Below are 19,665 nucleotides of genomic sequence, written 5' to 3'. Positions count from 1 at the left end.
ACAAAATCTTATTTTTTATTAATTATCGACATCATTGTGTAATAGCAGCATACAGTGTGACTGTGTGAAAAAGGTTGGTTTGAAAAGAAAATCTCACATTTAATGTTAGTGAAACAAATGGAACTTCTCTTTGTTTCAGTACGGGTTATTGAAAATGTTGGAAAAATAGAGATTGTCCTACAAAAGAAAGAAAATGTTTCTTGGAAATGTCTTGGCGATCCCCTGGAGAAACATGGTTCCTTTATTCCAAAGAAAGATGCAGGTATGCTGTACTCTTGATCCTCATGTTTTCTTTTAAAGATTTTTGTTTGTTTGTTCATTCATTTGTGTGTGTGTGTGTGGGTGTGTGTTGTGAAATATACATACAATGGCCTGCATGTGAAAGGCAAGGGACAGTTTGCAGGAGCTGGTTCTCTTTGCCCTTAAGTTGTCAGGTTTGACTTCAAGAGCCTTTAGCCACTCAGCTACCCCAGTAGCCCATCTTTTTAAAGAATAACGGATAGGGTTCCAGTGGTTTCTTTTTTCCCCTCTGTGACCTGTCTGTCTCACAGTCTTGTTTGTCCTTTGTTTTGATGTTTCATTCCAGATGCTGTCTTTGATACTTCTGATTCTCAAGTGTCTGCTCATGTTTCAGCTGATTAACAGCTGTGCATGAAGGGTTGGACTTATTGCCAGAGTATTCCCTGTACAGTTGAGTGTTTTCTCTGAGGAGAAGTTTGATGCCAGAATTTGCGAGCCTCTAGAGGGAACAGTATTCTCTTTCTCTTGCACACTGTCTTTTGGAAACTTTGTGTACAAAGAAGCTGCAGTTCTCTAAATGTGACTTAGCCTTATCCTTCTCTTTCCACTGTTTTTGTTTTTCATTGTTTTCTTTTGTATTTCTTTTCTTTTTCTAGAATACTATTTTAGTTAGTTAAGATACTATAATGACTGCTAACCATGTGTTTTATCTTAATTGTGGGATTTTTAATTCCATCCATAGAATTAGCAGGATTAGATACTTCTGAGGCCTCTCTCCTTGGCCTGTGTGACCATCCTTGTGTCTATGTGTATCTTAGCTTTTCTCTTCTTCAAAGAGCAGCACTCCTACTGGAAAGGGACACCTATTGCCCTTACCGTAATTTAAGTACTTTTAAAAGACTCTATCTCCAAATGCAGTTATCTTACAAGTAGTGGGTGTTATACTCGAATTGCTCTAAGTGAGAGGACACAGTTTGGTCTAGAGTTTGCCGAACTCACAGACCCTGTGCAGCTTCTCTAAAGAGCTAGTGTGTGCGGTCTTCTTCAGATTTGAGAGGGCCCATTGCATGGTTTGCTAAGTAGTAGAGAGCTTATGTGGGGTGGCAGAGCATCTGAGTTTCTTAAACACACTTAGCCAGAAACTTTCATTCTTCCTTGACTCTAATGTTAGAGGTGACAGGTTCTGCTAGCCTGGAGGTATTAAAGGGGTTTTCTATTTAAAAAGTACCAGTCTAGGGGGAGGGGGGCTGGAGAGATGGCTCAGTGGTTAGGAGCACTGATTGCTCTTCCAGAGGTCCTGAGTTCAATTCTCAACAACCACATAGTAGCTCACAACCATCTTTAATGGGATCCAATCCCCTCTTCTAGTGTATCTAAAAACACCTACAGTGTATTCATATATACAAAATAAATAAATAATTTTTTTTTAAGTGCCAGTCTGTTGCTGCTCAGATTTCTGGCTTAGGATTCCACTTTCTCAGATCTGCTTAGTCAGTCATCTGCTTGCCTCATGGGTTCCCAGCATTTATTATTTTTATCTCTCCTATTCTGTCCTTGTAGATTTTTGCCATAAACAATCAAGCATACGTGTATGGCCTATTGCAGCTGTTCAGTGGGTTCATATGGTAGCTCCTTGTATTCAGCTAACCATCTTTTAATATTTGAAGTTATTGCAAGCTATGGAAGGTCAAATTAAGTTTTCTACTCTAATGGTCCAATATAGAACACTTCTCTGATCATTAAAAATATGTGGGAATTTCTCCTCACCAACAACCACTTACCTAGTGACACCAACTGGGTAGACTGTAGTCTAGGTCTATTCTGGTACTACGTGAAGCTGATGCAGGCCCCACTGTTTAAGGGCTCTGTCCCACAAAGCCCTCCCAAACTACAGGTGCCTATTGTAGATCCCAGGTTCTGTACCTTTAACAAACTGACATCAGAGTTTTCATTTACCTCACCTTGGATTTAAAAAAAAAAAAAGTGCCAGAGTGAGTCACAGAATTCAGACAAGCATTTATATTCATGTGTTTATTTTAAAGGCTACAGAGGCTTGTAAGAAGAGCTGTGGAGCTTCTATGCCTTCTATAGCTCTGCTCCCAATCTCCAGGCGCCTATATGTGCCCAGCATTCTTTTTAGGGTTTCTGAGCTCTCTCTTAGAGTGTTCCTGTAGAGACTTCATTACATAAGCATGATCTACTATGTCATTGGCCATTGTTGATCAGTTCAGCATTCAGTCACCTGTCCAGAGTCAGTACAGAATCTATAAAGAGTCACCTTTTTGGAACAAAAGGTTCTATCTTGCAGGACATTCCAAGCAATTTGGAGTTGTATTTCAGATATACCTATCACTAGAAAGTTACAAAGACTTCCAGAACTAGAGTTGGACTCCAACTTCTTATGGTTCTTCTTATGGCTGTAGGGGCTCCGTGTCAGAAAATGGAGGCAAAGGCCAGTGTCTTTTTATTAGTAGTATTTTATTTATCAGTTATAAACATACATTTGTAAGTAATTTGTGTTTGTATCAGACATCCTGATTTTGAATGATGTCATGTGTTGAAGGCTGATATAGCCACTATGCTATGAAACAGAAACTATATTCCAAGGAAGGAACAAGAACATATACAAGAATAAGATAAAATAAACTCTTATGAGGAAATAAGCCAACAAGGATGAGTTATGTAGTCCAAACACAGCACATTTGAAGGGAGCCTCAAGTGAACAGACAAATGAATTTGATCTTAAATGACTACCTGAGAAAGGTAGACTTAAGTGTTTTGACAGCAGGAGCTTTCACAAAAGCAACAATCTTCAAAGGACATTTGATGGGGAGCTGTACATCATCACTGGCTGTTCTGTACCGGTTATAGAGGAAACAAAATGTGGGCAGTGTTTGGGGACATTTAAACCATTTGATTTTGCCCTAGCTGGAGGTGTGGTGTGACCTTGTGTTATAAGGCAGGAAGAGAGCATGACATGATGGCACGGTCTGATCCCGGCAACCAGCCAAGACTAGGGTCAGTCACTGCACAGGAAAAGAGCTACTAACAAACAGGGTGAAGCCTGTTTCCCAGGATTATCTGGCTACCTAGGGATTGAAATGGCCTAGCCAGCCAGATACAAGCCTAGTCAAAATCAGTGATACTGAAAACCAAGACTGGCCTCTGGAGATGAATGGCTGTCATTGAACTGTTTTTCCTGTAATTTCCTGAGGCGTTCTGTGAGCTCTTTTATCCCTGCTATAAGTTTTAGTCCTGAGCCACCATTTTAAAAAGAAAGCTTCAATTTTTTTTTAAAAAAAAAAAAAGGAAGAAAGAAAAAAAGAAGGAGAGAGAGAAGGAGGAAAGGAAGGAAGGAAGGAAGGAAGGAAGGAAGGAAGGAAGGAAGGAAGGAAGGAAGCAGAGAAAGGAGAGGAAAATCAGGCAGGAAAACTTCAGCCATGTTGTTGCATGACACTGGAGCTGGGTGAGGTGCCCAGCAGATTTACTGCTTTGGGAATAGCTCAGTGCTTAGGTGACCATTTTCTTTGACAAATGAGCAAAGACAGTTTCTGCTTTTGCCTTTCCCTTCCTTAAATCATGATCTAAATCATAGTGGAGCTGAATTCTTATCTTATGAATGTGTTACTGACGTTGCTGTCAGTCCACCTTGCATTTACAAGGCAACCACTATATGGTTCCTAGGTTTTTGTTATGTATTAATTAAAATTTCTGACTTTTATGATTAGTATGTTTCTTAGGTAAAAGAATTTTAGTCTGAAAACAATCATGTAAGTTAAAAATCTATAGTACAATGTGTTCTCATGTCAAATCTTTATGGCCATCAAGATTCAGATGTAATCAAACACATGAATCAGAGAAGGAAATATATTCCATTATTTACCTTTACTCCAATGCAGTTGTTAATAGTTGACTGCATTTTCTTCCCCAGAATGAAGATTATGAATGAGTGGTTGTATGTATGTGTATGTATATGTATGTGAACATATACATGGACACTTGAACAATTTCATTTACATATTCTCAAGTTTTATTTGCTTTTTCCTGTAATAAAGATCTGTCAATTAACAACCCATAAAATTGGTATTGAGCAAAAATATTTTTAATCATGTCATAATTTTGATATGTCAACAGCAATGTGAGCCTTTAGATTAACCTATACATGTGTGCATGTGTGTGTGCATGTATGCACAAAGACACATACCTTAAATTCAGGTTGAACCATATGAAATTGCTGATATTTTCATATAGTTGTATGCTGATATTTTCATAAAGTTCATATAGTTTCAACAAGGTTTCTTAATGACTGACTCATGTGTGTGCCATGGAGTGTACACCTGTAAAGATGCTTGCTAGAACATGGTGAGCAGTCATTTCTCTCAGGCCTGGACCCTGTACTTCTGCCAGCCCCTGTCTAATCATCTATGTTTTTCTACCACCTTGAAAAACATTCATACTTGCTAGAAATTAATAAATTCTGTGATACGTTTCACCATGTTTTACTGTCTTGAGTTATCTGCTCAGTTTAGCTGGTGAAAGCTATTCTTTGCAAGGTTACTTGGATATGCTTTTGTATCTTGATAGCCTGTTTTCCTTTCTATGAGAATTGTCTGAATATGAAATCAGCATAATTCAAATTGATGAGGCATTGTATAAGTTAGAAATGTGTTAAGTTGTTACAGTGTGAAACAAGATTAAACAGTTAGAACTGAGAGGACTTAAGCACTTTAGTAAAGCGGTGTTGGCATAGAAGGGCATAGAAGGACTCAGATTCGTGACAGTCTTATTACAGAGTTCTGCTTCTGAGGTTCTGTTAAATTGGGGCCATCCAGAAAGCCCCACCCACCCACCCCATAATTTAAGGCCAAGTATTTAAATATAAAGCCGTAACTGAAGAAATCAGTTCTCATCCATCCATTTGCTGAAGTAAAACATTTTAGTAGGCTTTAGGAATATTTTTTGAAGACCTCATTTGTCACTGCCATTTAGAAAACTAGACAGGTATATTTTTTAAACAATACTAGTTAAAACAAAGAGGACTCAATTTAATAATGCCAATTTTCAAATCATGTATGAAAAATTTCACTCTTGAACATTCTTTTTTATCATATTTTACTCCATGTGTTAATTGGTATGTGCCTATAACACTTGTCATTCTTTGTGCTTAAAAATGCATTGTGATTAGATTCTTATCGTATATAAGAGATTTGATGTAATGTACTGACACTATACTACTACAAGAAGTTAAATGAAGCCTTTTCAAAATTAGTAGAAAGGCTGAATAATTAACAGCAGAATATATTCAGTAATTTAATTTCTGTTAAAGTGTATATAAAGACTTCAATCTTTAGTTCTTCAGTATGCAATAACATGCTAACGATTTTGTGAAAGAGTTATTTTATCAGTCTCCAAATTCTAATAAGCATTCATGACATGTTAATAGTTTGTTCTCATATGTTCATGCTCTATGCCCTGGAGTCAGGCTCACTTCTCATTGTTCACTTCCTTAGACACAGAGTAGAAGGTGAAGCTGGCCTAACCACTGCTATAGAATGGGACAAGTTCTAATAAGAGTGTCTTGTGCTGCATACCATAGCACATGGGTGTTTGGGGCATGGACATTTAGGTATTTCTATGTTTAGGTATTTCTATCTGAATATTTTTTTAAATAGTTTGTGTTAGTATATTTTGAGTTATTTTCTAAAAACTTCATTTTTAAATGTATAACAATTGGAAGTCTTACATTGGTTGAAGTTCTTGTGAGGAATGAATGATCAAAGATTATAAATTAGGATATGAGAAAGTAGGTAACTGAACAAGAATGCTTTGGGACAGTGTAGTCAGAGTAGGATGAAGTCACAGATTGGAGGACAATCTGTAAATCTGTACCTGTTATACTTGGGAAGACACTAAGAACCATCTGCTCTGGTCGCAAGCATCTTGCAAAGGCCTGTCAGATTGGGATAGCTAGTAACTTCATGTTCCATCTCATGTCTCCCATTTTTGCCAGCTTCCTTGTGACTTTAGGCAAACTTTTAAACTTATATAAGGCTCTGTTCCCACCAAAGAAAATAAGATTGGCCTAGCCATTTAAAAGTTTGTTAGAGGTAAGAAGCTGGCCTTGACTGAGGTAGTACAGACCCTTAGTACAAAGTTGCTTCTGTTTGTCCTCTATTGAAGACTTGCTAGTGTCTTCTGTTTTAGCTTTGTGAAATCCTATTTTTAAGAATGTAAAATATAACTTAATTTCAATGCTAGACAAAAAAATCTTTAGTTATCATCTTATTTTTAGTATTTTAGTGTTACCTTGAGTATGCCAACATTATATGTATTTTATAAAAAGAGGCTAGGTACTTGGAACAGAAGCTTTTGTCTTACCATCTTATATTAGTTTCAGCTGCACATTTCTCTTTTTTATTGGATATTTTATTTATTTACAATACAGATTTCATCCCCTTTCCCCATTTCCCCTCCCTAGGACCCCCTGTCCCATCCCCCCTCCTCTTTTATGCTTTTATACCATTTTGATTACATGCATATATTAAGGTCAGGTCTAGGTTGAGGGTCTAACAATACAATAGATGCAAATAATCAAGGAACAAGCAATACAATAAACACAAATAATCAAAGAAAAATCAAGGCATTGCATCCAATTACATGAACACTCCTGTGATCACTGTTTCTAAGAGCTTATCAGGATGACCAAAGTATCTCAGCCTACTTCCCTGTCCTAGCCCAAGGTCATTTTCATGTCTGAAGCCTACTTCCTTGTTCTAGCCTAAAATTTAGATTCCTGTCTGAAATTACTTCTTTGTTATAACCTAATATTTAGGTTCCTGCCTGAGATTACTTCTTTGTTCTAGCCTAAGATTTAGATTCCTACCTAAAATTGCTTCTTTGTTCTAACCTAATGTCAGATTCCTGCATGAAGCCTACTTCCTTATCCTTGGCCAATGTCATATTCCTGCCAAGCAGCCTATTTCCTTGTCCTTGGCCCATGTCAGATTCTTGCCAAGCAGCCCCAAAGGCTCTCCACCTCTCTCCCTTTTTTATTTCATTAACAAGACTGAGCCTGTCTTAGGTCATTCTGACAAGAATATCTTCCTTACTTATCATGGAATATGCATTATCAAAAGCAATGCACTTCTGTCTTAGGTTGGTAAGGCTTTGTGCAGAATCTTTTCCGTCCTTGGCTTGCCAGCCTGTTAATTTAATAACTCTGTCTGGGGGTCAGCTGCACATTTCTTAAGTCATCATCTATTCTTATGAAGCCAAGAGCTTGACAGGTGAGAAACGCTGTTGCCCCACAGACGTAATTTGTACCATTTGCTCTACACTGCATCTCACTGCTCCACAGCTCTACTCTCTTCATCCTGTCTGGCCAGCCCCACAGGACTACTGCAAGATGAACTCTTAATTTCTTTTTTAAGTTGTAGAACCTGTATTCAGGAAGTTCATGTGAAACTATGCCTCTTGTTTGTAGGTTAAATGGTGAGATTGTCTCAGTAATGTTGAATGGCAAGAACACTGTATCCATGTTGTTCACATGGAAGTCTGTAAGTCACAGTAACCCACATTCCCTTGTAGGTTCCATACAGTTGAAGAAAGGTATACTTACTACAACAAATCCATGTGGGCAGTGTAGAAACTGGCAAGTCAAAGATGAATAGTTTTCATCAAACACTGTAGCTCTTAGACCTGGGCAAGAAAAGAAGTCACCTGCTCAGGGGTTCCACACTTGGGGAGCCCATAGAGCTGTCTTCCATTTAATCATACCATTCCCACATAGCAGGAATGGACAAGGCTAAGGTGTTGGTATCTAGACTTTGTCTTCTTTTCTTCAACACTATTCTCCCAGGATCTGAAACCTCAACATTGTCTGCCCAATGGTCCCAAATCCGGTTGTATCCAAAAAGTACCTAGGACTGTTGATGAAAGAACTTGGATGAGCTTGAACATACAAGTTCATTCATACATCTCTGTGTAAACCTGCTTGGTGAAAGGTGAAGATGAAGAAAGAAAAGAGGGCAGACTTGGGCTGTAGACCTCAGGTATCTCACTGTATCATGCTCTTCTGAGGAGCTAAAGAATGCTGACCTGGAGCCCAGTGGACTTTATGAAGTCATATGTTTTCAAGATTTAACACAGAACTATTACATGTGACAGTTTTTGTCTGATGTATTATTTTTGACTATTTAGACATACAGCATCTGAACCTTTGGTTCTATTCTCTATTTGGGGTCAAGAAAGGTCTAGAGCAGTGGCTTTCAACCTTCTTAATGCTATGACCTTTTAACACAGCTCCTTATGTTATGGTGGCCCCCCCAAACATAAAATTATTTTCTTTGCTACTTCATAACTAATTTCACTACCATTATGAATTGTATGAATAACTGTGTTTTCTGATCATCTTAAGTGGCTCTTATGAAGAAAGGGTCTTTCCAACCTCAAAGAGGTTGATACCCATAGGTTGAGAGCCACTGGTCTAGAGAAAGGGATAAAGAGACAGTTTGAACTTTCATTTTACCTGTTGGTGAGCTTTGTCATTTGAAACTGTCATTAGTCCAGAACTAGTTAGGCCTTCCAGGATGACTTTAGAGTAATATTCCTAGCTGTAACCAGACCCAAGCATATTTCCTGGTGCTACAGTTAGGTGACTGTACACATGCGTACCTCCTGAGTTACCAGGATAACAGGTAGAAAGATTGGAGGACAGGGACTTTGGGAGCCACAGGAAAATAAGAACTTGATTTAATTGTGGACAAAATTAGTTCTGAAAGTTGTTTATGAATTCTAGTTTTCTATTAACCATTGATTGTTGGCTTGGTGGCTTTCACTTCCTATAATCTGGAGTAAATCTTTTCATACCAAGTTAAATACTATTAGATGAGAGAGAGGGAAAGAGAGAAAATAATAATCAGGATGAGTATGTTACTAATCAGTTCTATTTCTGTAAACACCGTTTTCTGGGAGAGGAGATAAATGATGGTCAGTCTTTAGGGGTAAACTCTTTATAGTCAGAAGAGAATTTATAAGTGACAGTGCTTTTAGAATTCCTATAACAAGTCTTTCATATTAATTGTTTTATGCAGTATAAAGTATTTTAGAAACATGGCTATTAAAATATTTTCAGTATTTATAGAAATACTTGATTTATTTTACTGAAATCAGTGTATGCCATAAACCTATTGCCTTCAGCTGTTACTTCATAAAAACTTATATTTTGTTTAATAATTTAGATAGTTAAGATGTTTTCAGATGCATGTACAATTTATATATATAAGCATAGACATGATACATATTTTTCTTTCTTTTATCAGAGTGTGTTGCTAAGCCTGTTTAACAGTGATAATATTGTTAAATTCCAAGTACTCAGCTTTCAAAACTTTTTCAATGGAAAAGAAAAACTTTACAATGTTTATCAAATATTTTTCACATGTAAGATTAATACTATTGTAACTATAAAGCCTAAAATAGTTACCTACAAAGTAAATTTAAGAAGAAATTGGATGTTAGTGTCTTGAGACTGTTTTTAAACAGGTTTGAAGAAATAATACTCATTTTGTTAATTTATAATACTATTAATTTTTTCAAATTATAGATGTGTTTGTATGTTTATAAAATATCTTAGAAAATGAAATAGAAAGTAGCCTTGTAAAATTAATGAGTTTTAGAATTGTTAGGCATTTTAGTGAAGTTGAAGTTCTAAAAGAGCAGAGACAGAACTTTCTGTGGGCTTTCCACTTAGTGACCTTCTTGCACTGCCTTCCAGGCTTATACTACAGACGGTGCCAGTTAATTTCCAAGGAAGATGTTACTCATGATACAAGGCTTTTCTGTCTGATGCTGCCTCCAAGTACTCACCTTCAGGTGCCAGTTGGGCAACATGTTTACCTCAAGCTCAGTGTCACAGGTAAGGGGAATGGAAGCTCAGGTGGGGTTAGGCAGTTCTGGCCATTCTGGGCACCTGGCTTTAATGTCAGGAAGCTTCTGGGTTTATGGATGTGAGTAAATGTCGGACTGTCTGTGCTGCTGGACACATGGAGCAGCTTGCCTCAGGTGGAAAGGAGGGAGTATCACAGAGAGTTGACTAGAAATAGACATGGGCCATTGGTATCTCCTAGGGGCTGCCACCATTTGTGAGATTGAACCAGTAAGATTCAGAATGAGTGTGTAACAGTACTTAGTTTCCTTTTGTATGTTACTAGTACACAAAGCTCAAAACTATGTTTCTTACTGTGTGAGTGCATTTTCCCCCTTATTTCATCCTAAATTTCATCTACTTGTTTAAATTGCACTGTTCTTACTGATAGCCACCGTTTTCTTGGGCTCGTGAAGCTGCAGAATCCTTACCTCGGCCTGTGTTGCAGTGCTCCATCTTGTAGACTCCCTTCTGAGGTTTGGTAGAGGTGGTGTTCTGCGAGAGCTCTGTAGTTATTTCTCTTCATCCTCACTGACACCAGACTGCTGTGCATGAGCTGTCTTCCTTAGCATAATTTTTAACCAATAAGTTTTAGGTTCCATATAATTAGACCCATGTCTAAAATTTTGGTCTTTCAAATATTTGGTGACTTTTTCCCTCTGGAATCTGGTAAAATTTGTACCACGTACTTTCATTTTGCTTTTAAAAAATAATCGCATCCCATGAGATAATAAGATTATTGTTACTTTCATTCTGCTGCCAAAATAATAATTTTAGAACATTAAAACAATTCAAAATATATAAAATTAAAGGTGAGATGTCTCCTTTCTTTCCCTAGTGATTGCATTGGTAACCACTTACTCTTGCTAAATAGAATTGGAATTTTCTGTCTTTTTTATTACATTTCCATGGCAAAATTTTGGTGTCACTTTATTATAGCCCATTACAAAGCTCATATGCTTATCTAGATTCATACTTAATAAATAATAAAAAAGACTGTATATAATGGTTAACCATTGGTTTGTTAAAATTATAGTCTTGAGATATATGTAAATGTAAATAAAACATGGCTGTGGACCATCTCATTAGAGGTGTGTGCACATTAGTTTTGTGCGTACACTGATAGCATCCTAAGATTTGTATTTTTATCTTTATTAAGAGCTTTTAAATGCTATACTTTTCTTTGTTTTGATCTTTTTTTCCAGGTGCAGAAATAGTTAAGCCATATACACCCGTGTCTGATTCCTTACTCTCAGATTTTAAAGAACCAGTTCTTTCCCCAAATAAATACATCTACTTTTTGATCAAAATCTATCCTGCTGGACTCCTCACACCAGAGCTTGATCGTCTTCAGATTGGTTAGTAATGTTGCATTTGTAGCCTTGTTTGTGCTATAGATTGGATAGAGACCCTCTCTTATCTCCATGTGGGAGTCTACTGAGGATGTCAACAGCGGAAGTCATCCTCTCTTTGTCTTGTGCTCCACATCCTCCATCTTCATCATCTGCAGCATCTCTGTTCATCTCGGCCCTTCTCTGGAGACTTGCTCATTCCCTGAATCCAGTCAGCCACGTTTGATGTCATCTTTCCTCCCATCCCCTAAAAGCAAGCCTTCTACCTTTCTGTTTTGCCCTCTAACCAGTCTCTCACATATGGCTCTTACTGGTGTCTTTCTCTTCGTCTGCAATTTCCAGTAACTTCTCCAAGCTTCTCTGAAGATAGACTTACTTTTGCTGACGCCTCTGGCAGATCTGCTTTAGCTGTGCTGACCACTTCCCCGACAAGGCTTACAAGGACCTGATGGGCTCTCTAGCTTTGTGCTCCTTGAAACCCCAGTTTGTTATCCTCAATCTTAGGTTCATATCGGAGCCTCATCTAGAATGCCTGTCAGCCCTTCCTTTGCTATATTCCTTCCTATAAAGACTCAATGAAATGGCACTTCAATTATGAAGCCCCCTTCTCCCTGAATCACTTCATAACAGTTACTTGTGCTCTGTGATAAGGGTTATAAGCACACAGCTTGTTTGTAAGACTGGCAGTTACAGGTAGAAGCTGTATTGTTTGCCTTATTTCTAGGACCTAGCATGACAGTTGACACATACTAGGCTATCATGAAATGGACCTTGAAAGACTGGGTAACACATTATAATGTCTCTGAAGATTCAAAAACTGTCCTTTTTGTTTCTAATCCTTTCTCTATGTTTTCTCATTTTCTCCATCTCATTTTGATTTTTTTTTCCTCTCTTAATGGCAGAAATGTCCTTCCTCTATCTGTATCAGTATCAGCTCACACTGGGCAACAGGGTGGCTTCTCACTGAAGTCTTTATATTACTTCTGAAAGTTGACTCAGACATCCACCTAAAGTATGATTGTCCCTTTAACTACCATTACTCTCCTGTTGTGAAAAACATAGGAAATTATAAGCACCCAAACATATTACAATATAGTATTTGAAATAACTTTAAAATAATGAACAGGTTTAGCTTTTTATTTTTCAAGTTACATTGGAGATTTCTGAATGTAGCTCTGGTGGCAGTGTTTTTATGAGAGAGGTATGTACTCTCTGTCATCCAGTCACCACAGAAATTGGGCACTCATTTTACAACTGCCCAAGTACAGCTGGTCTCTGATCTTGCTGTTTTTCTAGGAATTAAACTCACAATGGCTCATCTTGTTTCAGTTGGTCTGTCTTTTCAATTATTACTAGAGAAGTTTATGATACTTCCCAGTGTAAGGCTTTAGAATACATTTGTTTCGAATTTCTCTCCTGCTAAGCTTGACCCTGTGTTTACTAACCAGTGTATAAATAGCAAATATCTATTCTCTAGTGACCTTGTATTAATTACTCATCAATCTGGCATAGTTTGGTATCTGATGACTGCCTCTGCAGCTCTTGTCCTACTGCAGAGATGGATGTGGCAGTCACAGGTCTACCCTGTCGCTCCCAGTGCTCTGTCCCTATTTCCCTTCTAGGTTTCTTGTTTCATTTGTTTTTTGATTTTGTTTATTTTGTTTATTTCTTTAGGAGATTTTATTTCTGTAAGTGGTCCTGAGGGCAGTTTTAAAGTATCCAAACTCCAGGAAGTAGAAGATCTTTTTTTATTGGCAGCGGGAACAGGCTTCACACCAATGGTTACTGTACTGAATTATGCTTTAACTCACATAGCCTGTCTCAGGTATGTTCCCTTGTTTCTGGCTACTGTTATTTGGGAGGTTTTGAGTGCAAGGCATCCATCATACATGAGCTGCTCACTGAGGTTGAATGGCCTCCTAGTGTTGCCCAGCTGATGGCCTGCCATTCTGTCTCCTCCTCACCTACTCAGGATTTAGTGCTTCGCTCTCCTTTCATGCTTTCATAATTTGCATCACCTAAAAGCATTCACCAGGTTCACTTCGAACATTGCCACTTGTGCATATTTTAAATGTCATAGTGACTAACATAATATGAGCTTTCCTTTTTTTTCCTTTTAAGGAAGGTGAAGTTGATGTTCTTCAATAAAACAGAGGACGATATAATTTGGAGATGTCAGCTAGAGAAATTGGCATTAAAAGATAAAAGGTATTGCACCTGTTAATTCAAATTTAAGTGTTTGTACATAGTGTAATGAGGATAGCTGAAGCACAGTTGAATGTTGTGGCATTTCTCAGGTCTTCTAGTAATCCCTACCTGTGCGCTCTCCAGGAGAAGTATGTCTCACATTGTTCAGCAGACTGGCTTCATTTTTAGTTGATTGAATTAATGCATATTGATAGCCCTATCGCTGGTTTTCTTCTTATGCTGGTATTATCAATAGAAAACAAATCTTTTGAACATGAACTCAGGGAGAAAGAGTAGCACAGCAAGAGCCTATGTCATTAAAAAGAACATCAGTGAGCAGTCAGCTGAAAGCAGTACATATTTAAGAATATTGAGCTAGAAGGGTTACCATATTTTCTAGAACATTTCTGTAGTTGTCTATTTCTAAGATTGCCAGGACTTTCTAAGTTGCATAGAATATATGAGGTGATTACTTATGTTCATATAGTCTCATCAAAATAAAATTTCCAGTCCTTGAAAAGCCAGAACACCCTTAGATGCCACAGTTCCTAAGGTCTTGCACATGGGTCCTGACTGTCAGTAATAAAGGGCTCTTTCCTCTGCTCTCTGTTACTTCCCACATCCTGCCTCCTTCAATGAGTGGCTCATAAGTCAAGGCTGTGACCTGAGCATGCTTACCCTTGAAGCACTACTGTTCTTAACCTGGCTAAAGCCTCCACTTGGGCATATTTATTCTGCTGAGGCAGCTGAGAATGAGTTCAAGAAATACAGATGGCCTAGTTCCAAGCGTTCACAGTGTAGAACAAACCCTAGTTCCCATATCTGTTGGGGTAAATCTCCAACCCAAATAGGACCGATCAAAGAAAAAAAACTCAATAATTATGAATACAAACTGCACGCCTAAATTGGGCAGATTTACCACTACCCTATTTTATTCTCCATCTATGAGATACCTTATAACTTGTGGTTTTTCCATTCCCTTCTCCATTGTCCTTCTACCTCTTTCCCCTCCAGTGGTATCCCACCATCTCCTCTCCAGTTGTCTCCTCCCCTTCCTCTCTTTCTCTCCCAGCTCCGCCTCCTCTTCTACTGCCTAATTGTGAATACAGTGTAGCAGAATAAGTATCCTGCTACACATGTCTCTAGCTTTAATGATTGAGTAAGAGCCCTGTGGCTGTTGCAGAGGACTTTTCCATAATTCTGGTTCCAGGGTATCTAGTCTCCTCTTCTGACCTTCACAGGCACCAGACATACACATGATGGATACATGTGCACACAGGCAAAACACTCAGTTATAGAAAATAAGAATAAATCTTAATTTTTTAATTAAAAAAGGCTTGTTGCTTGGACTCTTCTTTAAAAATTGCTTACTTTCATGGGTTCAAAGTCAAACAGTGGTGCTTTACTAAACAGCTGGAAGGTTTGGGGAAGACCATGGAAATGCTTTGGGAACTGGGAAGCTGTCTCTGTGGTGTTTAGAATGGGTTAGAGGCCCTCCGAAGGAGAGAATGGTTTGCCTTATTAGAGCTCCTATTTCACAAACATTTAAAGATTTCTAAACAGATATGGGTAGGTGCAGTGACAATATTAGAGCTTAATATTAAGCTCTAATCAATTAATTAAAGACACCATTAATTAATTAATTAATATTAAGATCTAATTAATTAATTAAAGACACCAATCTTTAAAACAGAAATATAAGAATATGGTTTCATTTTAATCCCAGATATAAGATATGGGGCTGCTTCAGATTGTCCACAGTAGCTGACTATGATTTACCTCTTTCTGGTTTTGTCAACTGCAGATAGTTTCTGCAATTGTGTGATATTTAGAATTCTGGGGACTTTTCAGAGGGTAGATAACTGCTAGGGCCTCAAAGGTGGGGTGAGTTTTTGATTGTGGTTTGTTAAGTAGTCATGCTTAAAGAAGAAACAACAAGAAGAAATTAGATATCCTGATGGTGAAAATCAAACTTGTCCCAAGGGAACTCAATGCCCCTAATCAGCAGGAAATAGTCTAATGATAATGCCACCCCGTTTCCAACCCTGACTTTATTCAGGGACTCTTTCCTTTCCTCTCTATCCTTTTCTCTCTCTTATCTAGTGTTAAGGGGTTAAATGAGTGGAGGAAAAAGAACTCACAAAGTACCAAAAGACTGGTTACAGGTAGGCGTTAAAATTAAATGTTTCTAGTAAATTTTGGCAGAAGTATTAAATTCCTTAAAGAGAAATTTTATAAAATTTAAGAGATTCATTTCAATGATTAGGCACTAACTTAGTCTGTTAATAGGAGTTAATTTTGATCAGCTGTTATGAAGGAACATTGTACCTGTGCACATGAAGTGCCTTTCTTTTTAGTTTGGTCTTCATGATTGGGTTGTTGGTTGCCTAGACTACAGTACTAAGGATTTGATTTTTTTTTCCTGTCATAACTACTGAGCAGTTGAATGATCCTCACAATTTGCCCAGAACAGTGCTGTTAATAGCAGGTGTGCCGTTTTGACCACCTCTGTCCCTCTCCTGCCTGTCTGTACTCCTCTTGCCCAAGGTGCTCATTCTCCAAGGCTTCAGCTTCCTCTGAAATATGACCTTTGCATCCATCCCATCTCATTCATATTCTTTCTCTCTCTCTCCCTCTCTCCCTCTCTCTCTCTCTCTCTCTCTCTCTTTCTCTCTCTCCCGTGTGTGTGTGTGTGTGTGTGTGTGTGTCTGTGTGTGTGTGTGTGTGTGTGTGTGTGTGTGTGTGTGTGTGTACTGACTTCCAACAGTGTTTTAGGATCTCCAAGGACTTGGTCTTTTATAAACATGTGGTCAGGTCAAGCCCTCCCTATGATCACAGTCTGTAGTTGGATGTGGGACATTTTGTCAGCAGTTTTCCTATAGTCTGAGACTTTCCATACAAATAGAAGACCCCTCATCCTCAGGGCTTCTGGATGGGCCTGGGTGATAATATCCTATATAGAAAGTGGGAATTCAGATCCAGTCTAATGAGTGTCTGTTACACATTCCCATGGTGCCATTTCCCTGCATTAGTTGTATTAGTCAGGAAGTTTTGGAGGCCAAATGTATTCCCTGAACAGGTCCCTTTGTTTAAATTATTGTTGCATTGTGAAAACTTTAAATTTCTGATACTGAATAGTTTAAACAGTTAAACATCCTGTAGAATTAAGTTTCCATTCAGTCTTCTGTGAGACAAGGAAGAATGGGAAGGCTGGATACTGGGGAAGGCTGGTATGGGGTCTAATAGTGTCCTCTTCAGGGGACATGCTCTTGTGCTCAGGGTTTCTCTGGATGGTATCACTAATGAAGAAAGGAACACTTGATCACCTTGTGACCTCTTGCAAGTTACTCAGTCAACCAGGATTTCAGTTTTTCTATCTATAGAACAGAGGTTTACTATCCACAGCAGTAGGTGTGGCCTTGAGATGCCTTCCCTAGAATGATCCTGTTTTACTCAGTGTGTATTTGTGAACATCTCTCTGCTACATGCCTATACCAGGTCACACCTCAACAGGGCATTGTATGAGCTGGTTTTCTCATGCAGTCTAAAAAATAAGCCTCTTTACTTTCTGTCACTTAGAATTTCTCTTTTCTATTTGAATCCAGTTTTCATGCTAAGAATGAGATTTGAACAAAAATTACATTATCTTACCTGGATGCTAGATGTGTGATTTCACCTAATTAAAAGCTCAAAAAATAGGGATTTAGTTAATAGCATTCTGAACCTTGCACACACCTGGCGCCCCCCCCCCCCCCCGGGTCTGAAAAAAATGAGAACAACAGTAGGCAAATAACTCAAGTAAACTAGCTGATTACTGTGTAGAAAGGTTGAATTTTGCTGTTAATCCGGTATGTATCATGGTGAACTATGCTGTAGCATGGCCCCACCCCGCCCTCCCCATCACCCCGCCCTCCCCATCAGTAGCAGTGGCTCTGAGTGTCCTGCTGATGATGATACAGCATAAGATATCAGGAGTTGGGGCAGTCCAGATGGCAGGTTAGTTTCTGGGCATCACTTTGGAATGTATTTATAGTATGAATATTTCCTTCCCCTTCAAAGCACTCATCTTTGATGTCAATACTCTTCTTTAGAACAGTTGTTCTTAACCACTTTGGAGTGAAACAACCCTGTCACAAGTGATCACCTAAGACCATCCTGCATAGCATATTTACATTGCAGTTCATAAGAATAGCACAATTAGTTATAAAGTAGAAATGAAAATAATTTTATGGTTGGAGGTCACCACAGCATAAACTGTATTAAAAGGTCACAGCATTAGGAAGGTTGAGAACCACTGCTTTCGATAGAAGAGTTAGTGACACATCCCTTCTATGAGCACCACTTGCTGTGATTTTTTTCTTACATTTATGAAGTTAGTACATGCTTACATAGAAAGTATAGCAGAGAATAATGGACAGAATGGCTGAAGTTTCTATTCTACAAAGAGTAATAAACATTATAACCTATATCTTTATACTGTCATATGTAGTCACACACACACCTTTTTTATTTTTATTTTGAAGGCAATATAGTCATACTGGCTGTACTTTTGGTAACTATCTTCTGCTTGTTGTATCTGATCATAGAATATATTCTGTCAACCTGGCTCTCCCCCATCAATCATCCTGAGGAATGCTTGTTTGGAGATGGGTTTTGTTGTTAAATTTTTAAAACTTTATTTATTTTTATTTTATATGTAAAAGTGTTTTCCTTTTATATTTGTAAGTGTACCACGTGCATTGCTTGGTGCCCAAAGAAGCCAGAAGGCATTAGATTCCCTAGGATTGGTGTTATAGATGGTTGTGAAGTTCTATGCAGGTGCTGAGAAAAGAATGGAATCCTCTATAAACACAGAAGGCAGTTCTTAACTGCTGAGTCCTCTCTCTAGCCCCTAGAGGGTTGGTTGGTTGGTTGGTTGGGATTTTTTTTTTTTTTTTGGATGGTTACGATTGGAGAAGGAGAAGCTACTGACATGCAGTTATTAAAGGCAATGTCTTAGTCATGACCAAGGCAACTCTTATAAGGACAACATTTAATTGGAGCTGGCTTACTGGTTCAGAGGTTCAGTCCATTATTATCATGGTGGGAGCAGGGCAGCATCTAGGTAGGCATGATGCAGGCAGAGCTGACCTGGCCCACAGGTCAGTCAAGAGGGTCTGAAATGGAGAGAGTGGGGATGGAGGGGAAAGAGACACAAAGAATGGAGACAAGACAGGGTGTCTGATCAAGTCTTGTTTGTTGAAAGGCATTTATGGGTATAGAAGCACAAGCAGGGGAGTGCAGCTGGAGATACTTTACCACGAGTGCCTTGCAGCTGGGGGCACTAAACAGCAAATCCAGGATACATCTGAGAAAAACAAGATGTTATCAGTGTGTGTTCAGCAGTTGTGGGCTGCTTGCAAAAATATCATGCTAAGAAAAACAAGTCTCTTGTCAGAGTAGAAAAGAATCAACCTGCAAATATATGTCCCATGATGGCTGTAAAGATGATAGCTGCTTTCACCTAGGAGTTGGTTCCCAACAGGTTCTCCTTTTTAATTTTTTCAAAAGGGAAGGCTGGGAAAACTTATGGAAACTGCGTCTGTCTTAGGTTAGAACAGACCCCAGCCTCCCTTTCCTGTCTCTGGATACGCAACAGCCATTTGGTTGAGCTCCTATCTTAGGTTGGTGAGGCCTTCTAGTTAGGGGCAAGAGTCTTGAGGTGTTCTCTTTACCTGTCATTGACTATCCAGTTTAGCGCATAAGTTAGGGGCTAATCCTCGTCCATTTCAATGACAGAGGTTTTAGAGTCCCCTTCTTCCAGCCTGTAATAATGGACCTGTATGGGTTTCATTTGAATAGCATCTATCTGTTGTCATACAAAAGCCATCAGTTTGTTGAACAGTATGGGCCAGAGAATCAAGAGAATAAGTAGCCCTAATAGAGGTCTCAAGATGGATGGGAGTAAAGTGGTGAGCCATGGTG

General features: G+C 38.5%; 1 protein-coding gene across 2 annotated transcripts in view; it reads left to right on the top strand.

The window, feature by feature from the left end:
- The window catches only part of LOC114611472 (cytochrome b5 reductase 4), a 62,695-nt gene that overhangs the window by 30,607 nt on the left and 12,423 nt on the right, over positions 1 to 19,665 (top strand). For both annotated transcript variants that reach the window (XM_028756206.1, XM_028756208.1), the window contains 5 exons: positions 140 to 262; positions 10,013 to 10,153; positions 11,368 to 11,520; positions 13,189 to 13,339; positions 13,636 to 13,722. In XM_028756206.1, coding sequence (XP_028612039.1) covers positions 140 to 262; positions 10,013 to 10,153; positions 11,368 to 11,520; positions 13,189 to 13,339; positions 13,636 to 13,722 — 655 coding nt within the window. The remainder of the gene's footprint in view (positions 1 to 139; positions 263 to 10,012; positions 10,154 to 11,367; positions 11,521 to 13,188; positions 13,340 to 13,635; positions 13,723 to 19,665) is intronic.

The sequence above is a fragment of the Grammomys surdaster genome, unplaced genomic scaffold, assembly GCF_004785775.1.
Source record: "Grammomys surdaster isolate TR1022 unplaced genomic scaffold, NIH_TR_1.0 126113, whole genome shotgun sequence".
Taxonomy (NCBI): domain Eukaryota; kingdom Metazoa; phylum Chordata; class Mammalia; order Rodentia; family Muridae; genus Grammomys; species Grammomys surdaster.
Note: the sequence above shows the minus strand (reverse complement) of the source record. Positions and strands in the feature narration are given on the sequence as shown.